The sequence below is a fragment of the Labrus bergylta genome, chromosome 3 (assembly GCF_963930695.1).
Source record: "Labrus bergylta chromosome 3, fLabBer1.1, whole genome shotgun sequence".
Lineage (NCBI taxonomy): Eukaryota > Metazoa > Chordata > Actinopteri > Labriformes > Labridae > Labrus > Labrus bergylta.
In genome coordinates this window covers 11,615,991-11,624,510 of record NC_089197.1, presented here as the reverse complement: position 1 = coordinate 11,624,510, position 8,520 = coordinate 11,615,991, and the positions used below count along the sequence as shown (strand labels likewise).

The window sequence follows — 8,520 nt, the reverse complement described above, 5'->3', positions numbered from 1 at the left end:
CTTAGATATTTAAGGACACATTGTTAACCTGCTGATGAACCAACCTTTCAACAATTCATAACATTGGGCGCCCTATGGCCTGGCGCTTGTGTCACGTGCAGCATGTGTGGAGGCAATAGTCCACGTCGCAGCGTACGAGGGTTCAAGTCCGACCTCGACCCTTTGCTGGACGTCTTCCCCCACTCTCTTCTCCCATTATTTCCTGTCTCTCTACAGCTGTCCTATCCAGTTGCGGCAAAATGGCCTAAAATAAATAGGACTTTAAACACTGCATGACGTTAACTTCAATATAACTGATTAGACAGCTAGATGTTCCTTTGTAAACTTGATCAAATAAATGATGTTTTAACCCAGAATTGTAATAACTAATAACTATGTCTTTTTTCATTATTATAAGTTCTTATATGAATGACTCCGTCTGGATATCTTGTGAATAAATATATATGATGTAGCTGAAACTCAAGACATGATATAGCAAAATGAAATCCTTACATTAGTAAAAATAAAAGTGAAAATAGTATTGAGCATGAAACTAATAATCATACAATCTTTAAGATCTTCTTTAGGTAAGGTTATTAGAAACAGCAAGGCTTAACTCACATTTGGGAAGAGGCGGAGTCTCTCTTAACTGCCAAACCTTAACCGGAAACATGACATGCTTTCTCCTACTAGTAAATAATAATCAGTTAAACCTCTCTGCAGGTAAACACCACCTTAGTGGAATCCTAGATATATAATATACATTCATTTATAAGTAAATAAACTCCTCAAAAAAAAGTTTGGAAATGTTATTTCAGTCAATTAATTCGCCCCTTTACAAATACTAATTGGTGTTGTATTATATTTCGTTGGAAAGCCTGATTAGTCACCTTTATAACGAGGTATAACTTCTAATGAGCGTGCATTTGTGGAATGAGCAACACAGCTAAACGTGAAGTTAGCGCCCAAAAAACTAAATGATTCACTAAATCATTAAAGGAGAGTAATTAAGATATACATTTCTGTCTTTCTTTCATTATTTTTCTTTGTTTGAAATAAAACAATAATTAACATCTGGTTCCAGTTAAAGAAGCCTGACACTCTCCCTGGTGAGTAAATTTCCCTCTCAGCTTTTCTCCCTTGACAATTAGGGTGGTGTCAGGGCCTGCAAGGCTCCGTAGAGGGGCAGGACCCGGGTTACATCAATGGTTGAAATAACTAAAATAGACGCCCGGGTGGGTAGCGCACCCCCCGTAAACTTCTTTCAAATATGATTAGAAGGAGAACTCCACAGAGATTGTTACTTTTTTGACATGTTCATTTTATTAGGTATGAGATGTCTTTTTCAGACCCAACATGTCACCTGACTCACAAATTCCAACTGTGGCCCACCACAAAAAAAAATCCCCCACAAATCAGGATTTCTTCCTTAAGGCTTAGCGTAATCTGTTTCCCCTTTCATTGCTTTTATGCTCGTCTCTAAATATTATCTATCACGGTCAAAAACATCACAGAGTATCTTTAGCTTTTGCAGTAATATTCAGTTGGCAGGCAGCAGGTGCACATCTTAAACTTGTCATGTTAAGCTGATTAAATATTGACTATTTACACTACTTGAACATATGAGGCTAGTTAGTACCAGGTCGTTACATACATCTCTAAATGAATGAAAGGAATGTACTGATTGATTTATTCATAGAAATAAGTCAAATTAACATTCATAGTATGTATACAAATAAATAACTGACAAATTGTGGTGTCCCAATTTGAAATGGGTCTGATGAGCAGTTTTACACTAGACGTCCATCACTCTGACTGTCCATCACTCTGACTGTCCATCACTCTGACTGTCCATCACTCTGACTGTCCCTCACTCTGACTGTCCATCACTCTGACTGTCCATCACTCTGACTGTCCCTCACTCTGACTGTCCATCACTCTGACTGTCCATCACTCTGACTGTACATCACTCTGACTGTCCATCACTCTGACTGTCCATCACTCTGACTGTACATCACTCTGACTGTCCCTCACTCTGACTGTCCATCACTCTGACTGTCCCTCACTCTGACTGTCCATCACTCTGACTGTCCATCACTCTGACTGTACATCACTCTGACTGTCCCTCACTCTGACTGTCCCTCACTCTGACTGTCCCTCACTCTGACTGTCCATCACTCTGACTGTCCAGTGTTTTGTCAGTACTGTACTGACGTCTTGGTATGATGATCCAGTAGATAAGAGTTTGATTTTAGTCCCTCACACTGAGGCCTCAGGGCCTCTCGGCTGCACCGCTGGTCCCTCACGGTGCATATTGTCAAAACGCGGTGTCACCTCACAGCGGATAAGTAAAGTATCATCTTTGATAAAGGCTCTCTGATTCAGCTGATGCAGGTGCAAAAAGGTGACGTAGCCAAAGCCTTTGGGGTTACGATGGATGGCGGGCTTCTGGAAGGCTTGCAGGTCTGGTTTGGTTTCCATCACCTCCGTGTGGTGCTGACCCTCAGGGCCCTGGTCCAGGATGGCAAGGCGGATGGTGCCCTGAAAAGGCCAGGTCAGCTGCCCGTCATAAGCTCCTTGCATGGTGTGGACAAAGAGCGAGATAAAATTGGAGCAGCGCGGGGCATTGGGGGTCTGCAGGTGTAGTCGCAGGCACAGCTTGTAGCCTGGGCGGCCCGTGTAGAAGCCGGGGCTGTGCTCCACCACCGCCTGGCCGGCCTCTTGGTTACGCAGGTGGGTGGAGAAACCTTTGAGACGCCAAATGAAGATGCCATGACACTGGTGGGCTTCCAGCTCCTTCACCGTCTCCTCCAGCATTGACACTCTGCGTCTGAGCTCTGCTAACTGGCCGGCCTGTGGAAGAGGTGAGACAATAGTTTTCAGTTACTTATACCACATCTTTAGAGGAGGTGAAGCGATAACAGAAACAAGCGGAACAGCAGCCGCTTCAATGCTCTTTCTTTGAATTGGATCCATTCAGGCACAGCAGTGAGGGGAGGTCACTTGAATAATGCTTCTGGGAGTATTATCAAGAGAATAGTGCAGGTATAACATGAGCTGTAGGGTCTGAGTAGATAGCAGTGTCTCTACTTCGTAAGGTGACCTTCAGTGTTTTGAAAGGCGTCTTTAAATAAAATGTATTATTGTTACTATAAAATAGAAGTGGATCTGTTTGTCAGAAGGAAGATAAACAGACCATTGTAAAACACTTCTGCGATGCCTCTCAAATTGACACAACTGAAGAGCAAAAGTTCAATACCTGTGCTCAAACAGGTTGAGGTATCTGCATTGAAGAATTGGGCAAAGAAATTGAGACCTATTAAGCGGAACAAAAAGTCGCTCTATCATCAGATGGAGGAATGGTTGTACTTCAGCTATATTTTTCAACAGAGCAAATTTTACATCTTGTTCAGGGTCTAACAAACAAAAGACAGAAAATATAGAGGTATTCCCTTGGGCATGCTTATTTGGTTTGCCTTTTAAAGCAACAAACTGCTGCATGCAATCCGTTGAAGTGCCGAGTGAGTAGAAAATGAAAACTTACATTTCTGCTTTGGCTGATAAATATGATAGACATCAAAGGTGTGTAGTGAGATGTATTATAAAGGAGAAAAGAATGATCACATACTGTACGTTCTTTAAAGTACTCATACTTTGAAGCTCAAAGACATCCTTTACCTGTGTTTCTTTTAAGATGATGAGCTCACGCAGCTGGTGGTCCTGCTTCACCAGTCGTCCGTCCATGTCCCTGATCCTCTGCATCTCCTCGCTAGGCTGACTTGGGGCGCTGTTGTTGCTGCTGCAGCTCGCGGCTCCTCTTGGACCACTACAGGCCGATACTGACGCTGCAGCTCCTTGATCCTCGGGGGACACGGAAGGTCCTAGCGACCACAGGGATTTAGGAGAGGTACCATTGAGGGTGACGCCTCGGAGGAAGTCGGCCATGAAGCGCATATGCATCTGTGTGAACTCCTGCATGTGCTGGGCCAGGTTGTGGCGCTGCATCTACGGAGGCAAAAACAAAAACAAAAAAATTCTAAGTGACATTCGGTCTGCGGAGCTGATGGGACACATAATCGTGAAACAAGACAAGTTTTCAAGGATTGTTCTCCTGTGTTTATAAAAAAAAGTTTTGCGTTTTATCACCTACCCGCTCCTTACATCCAAAGGCGCTGAAGTTACAGGCGATGGGTGCTTTGGGACAATCTGTGTCACAATGAGATTCCATCTATAAAACACAAACAACATCAGCTTCGCTTCTTTGTCCAATCAAAGAATATCAACAACCATTTCAACAGGTCAGTTTTGCTGGTGCTGCACTGGGGCTTCGTTTGTGCCAATTCTCTTCTCTCTGTATCTGCTCCCACTGGCTCTTGGTCCTGACATTAGGGAGCCTGACATCGCCTTCCACCTTTTTTTTTCCCCCCGGTGCAGGGTGATGTCAGGCTTTGATCTTTAAAGCCTTTCTTTTTGGCTTTCTTCTCTTTTGCAGCCCGCTGTTTGGAGAGTTCTGTCATCCTTTATCAAAACATATATTTAAAAGAAAGAAGGGATGTTTTTTGATTCTACATTTCAATTTGATTGACAGATAAACTCCATGCTAAGATGCTGCTTTTCCAACTGTGTGAACCCTTTCTTATCACCCCAAGATTCCCACAAAGTAATGCATGCTGTTATTAACATCAACATTGACTACTGTAACTTCTTTAAAATCATGCATGAGTTTTAAAATAGCCCATTGGGTTTCCTTTTGTTTATGGCTGCAGAATCACTTTGCTTAGCTCTCTTGTGCTGTAGACATAAAGTTGACTTGACTGTTATACTTGTGGACTGGCAAAACCAGGGAAACAACTCACTTGTTTTCCCACAATTAACTTCCTGTCTCATTCGACACATATACAACACTCGCTGTTGGATAAATGGTCTGTGCAGACACACACTGTGACACGCACAGTTTGAATCTGTTCCCTTTTTTTTTTAATAACTAAAGGAGAAGTTCATGTTGACAGAAGTTAGCTTAAACCATTTTCAGTGAGAAAAATGTATGTATTTCCTAGAGGCAGACATCACTTCACTCACCTGGTCTCTGATCAGATCCATCCCACAGTACTGACACTTCACAATGGCAAAGGGACACTGGTGTTCATGAAGCTGAAGGAGCAACCAAAACCAGAAAATAATGAGACAAAACCCCATTGTTACAAACAATGCAGCTGCTGGAGTTTTCTATGACTGCAAGTCTTCTGGGGAAAAAAAGGCAGCAGAATCAGTTCCATTATTGAGACAACATTACCTCTCTCTCCTCGTAAACAAAGCTTGCAACACAATCTGGACAGGACACAGGTCTCCTTTGGCACTCGACAGTTTTGTGCTCCTCTAGGTGGCTCTTTCTCACAGACTGCTGGCACTGTGGGCACGGCTCGGTGGCAAACTGACAATGCACCAAATGATTCTGGGGGTAAAACAATATATCCAGTCAGTGCAGTTAGTTCACTCTGTAGGACAGCATGGGTTCAAATGTAACAACTTCATTATCCATAACAACAGCAAACAGTACGAGGACATGTCGGAACAGCAAGCAGGAAGAGTCTGTGCTGTGTACGGTGAGGTAGACAGGGAAGGTTTTACTTGTCAGTATCTTTATCCTGAGGCTGTTATTTTTATTGTTAGGTAAAAACAGAACTAATACAAAAAAAAACATGAAGCACAAACTGCTGCAGGAATCTCAATATGCACTAAGCTATAGCAGACCTCTTTGCTTATTTTCAGATTTTGATGCTCTGCTGTGATTGATTTACAACAAATAATCACAGCTACATGTTCATATACATTTCAGGTCAATACAAATATGCCTAAGGAATGACACTCCTGCAAATACTATTCAGATGTCCCGCTTCCCAAGATCGTTCTAAATTCTTAATGAGCAACATTACTGTCCTGTATTCGTGATCTTGATTGTTCTATATTCAAAATTAAAAGATGTCCATCACTCTAAAATTCTTACCTCTAAATGTCTGAGCTCCATTTTGTCAGCACAGCCAGAGTTGGGACAGCGCACAGTTAGCGATAGGATCTCCCGTTTGGCAAAGTTATCAGGAAAGAGCTGTTCTTCTGACAACGCTTCGTTGTCAACAGGGCACCTCTGTCCGGTATCGCTGTAAAACAAGAGGAAGTACAATCTTTTAGGCTGAGCATTAGGACTATCAGGTTCTGCATGGGGCTCTATGTAAACATTGCATCATTTAGATACAAAACATACTTGTTTATGATTCCATTACTACTCAGTCATTTGACAGATTGCACTTTAGGCATGAAGGACAAACAACCCCTATGAGAATCTACCATGAAACTGGTGCAAGCAAACGCATGATAGCTTACCGAATGGACTTCTCAATGCAGTTCTTGCAGAATCGATGACCACAGGGTGTTTGAATGGCATTCCTCAAAGCCATGAGGCAGATAGGGCACTCATATTTACTCTCTAGGGGCGGGTCAAACTCCACGTCGTAGCCCTGGACGGGGTCAGCACCCTGAAGACTGGTGGAGTTGCTGCTGATAAATGTGCCCGGGCTCTCCGAAGGGCTGAGAAGGGACTCGCGTTCTTTTTCCATCATTGCCAACGCGCAGCTGGACACCTCTCCACCAACAGCTCCGTCATAGCTGACCTCCTCCAAACTTCCCTTATTACTGTCAAAGCAAGCCATCTGTGCAGGGCGGGATAACGGCAGGCATTCAAAGGATTAGAGTCGCAAAAACAATTATAGCAAAAACAAAGTGTTTGGTGAACAATCATTCATTTCCCCAAATTTGTCGTTAGCAATTAGAGATGGGACCGATCCCATCTTATATCGGTATCGTGGTCCGATATTGACGCCATTTACGGATCGGAGATCAGGCCGACGGCGGCAATCCATGTCACTGATTGAGAAAAGATTGTTGGGTGCTCAAAACATTCTCAAATTGCGGACTCGCTTTGAAGGCATTCAGACTGAACTGTAAGACGTGACCAAAAATCATCATCAACATCAAGAGACATTCACATCGGCACATAATACATGTATAAGAATCGGATCGGAACTGAAAGAAATCGGATCGGTGCATCTGTATTAGAGATACTTTCCCTCTCTTAAAGCAGTTGGTCAACACTGAAGAAATCTCAGCCAAGTGCTTTCTATAAGAAATCTAAAAAAGTTTGCCATGTCTTGGGTTGGTATAAAAAAAGTGATAATATCATGTTGGTAAGTGGAATTAAAAAAACACAGGTATCTACAGGACTCATTTCACCCAATCGAGTCTATAACTTCCTCCCTTCAGCTAACAATGTTGTCAACTTCCTACCTCCTTTTAAAAAGACATAAAGAGAAGCCTACAAAAAAAAAGCACTTATCCTAAAACACCAGCAATACACAAGAGTACACATTACAGTTGGCGCAAACAGCAATACCTTAAGGGCAATAGTTTTCATGGTTACTGAATAATCATTATCTCGGGTAATTGATTACACACTTGCTATTTAAATATTTTCAGAAGTGTCAAAATTGCGATCACAAAAATCCTAATGCCAAGGTGATGTCTTCAAATTGCTGTCCCCCCTCTGTCTGTCTTTTACTGTCACATACAACAAATAAATGCAGACACCTTTTTTTGTGTCTTAAATGCTTAGTTGGCGGTCAAAATAGCTTCATTTTCAGCTTCAGAAGAAATGTCACATGTACTAGTTATCCTGCAGAATGCCAATTGATCTCTTTGTTTGATGGGATCAGTGGGAAAATAAAGCTTCTGTGTCGGTTTTGTTTGACCTTGATATAAAGTCCATTAAGACCACTCCCATACGCTTGCACTTAGTTTGACATACTTTTTTTTTTAAGAGTCCTTCTGGTAGGTCCTTTAAAAAAATAAACACACTTATTCAACTATATAAAACAGTTAACAGTGCGGCTACATTCATTACACAGCTTATAACGAGTAACCACATCTATAACTCATATCTCAGTTCAACTGAGGAGTCGGAACTAACTTCTCAACCATTAGTTTACATGGCTTAGAAGACTAAGGTCCTCGCAAACCAAGTGCTACCTTTGCCAACACTGAGCAACAATATAATAAAATACAATTTAAAGCTTGCCTGCAAGTACAATAAACAGGGTTGACAATGGTGTTTCTTGATGAAGAAGTCATGCTACCTGATGCGGAACTGCAACTTTGCAACCCTGACTATGCAACAGAGAGAAAATAAAAGGACTTAAAAGGAAGATACTGACCAAAACAGCGAGTAAGACAACAAGCCTCTTCGTCGGCAACACCGATATTAAAATACTGATTACAGCTGAGAAAGCGGGTACCTTTTCTTTCTTTTTATGTAACACTTGCCTTCGCTTTCAAAACGTCTCCAGATAATTTCCTGTTTTACTTTACAAACGTCATCCATCATGTTCCTGTTTGAGTGTTGCTCGGTGCGGCGGGACGTGAGCGCCCCCTGCCGGACGTGCGCGCCCCCCCTCCTCCTCCTCCTCTCCCGGACGTGCGCGCCCCCTGCCGGGC

At 42.5% G+C, this 8,520-nt stretch overlaps 1 protein-coding gene across 3 annotated transcripts; it reads right to left on the bottom strand.

Moving 5' to 3' along the window:
* Positions 1–1,276: 1,276 nt before the first annotated feature.
* On the bottom strand, positions 1,277–8,485 carry traf6 (TNF receptor-associated factor 6). 3 transcript variants are annotated; one of them, XM_029279205.2, is made up of 8 exons: positions 8,350–8,485; positions 6,358–6,683; positions 5,984–6,134; positions 5,273–5,431; positions 5,059–5,130; positions 4,130–4,207; positions 3,658–3,984; positions 1,277–2,832 (listed from the first exon to the last, which is right to left on the bottom strand). In XM_029279205.2, the coding sequence occupies exons 2-8, from the start codon at positions 6,681–6,683 to the stop codon at positions 2,239–2,241; spliced, it is 1,707 nt and encodes a 568-aa protein (XP_029135038.2). In that variant the 5' UTR covers positions 8,350–8,485; the 3' UTR covers positions 1,277–2,238. The 3 variants fall into 3 exon arrangements, with proteins under 3 accessions (XP_029135038.2, XP_020498856.2, XP_020498855.2); XM_020643200.3 differs by having other exon boundaries at positions 8,322–8,460; XM_020643199.3 differs by having other exon boundaries at positions 8,241–8,419.
* Positions 8,486–8,520: the final 35 nt, after the last annotated feature.

Bases quoted from the DNA above. Each gene is read 5' to 3' on its own strand.
- traf6 (XM_029279205.2), bottom strand. From the start codon at position 6,683: ATGGCTTGCTTTGACAGTAATAAGGGAAGTTTGGAGGAGGTCAGCTAT. The intron at 4,208-5,058 runs GTGAGTGAAGTG...TGTGTTTTATAG, and splicing joins TGGATCTGATCAGAGACCAG to ATGGAATCTCATTGTGACAC. The intron at 2,833-3,657 runs GTAAAGGATGTC...CCTCTTCCACAG, and splicing joins TCATCTTAAAAGAAACACAG to GCCGGCCAGTTAGCAGAGCT.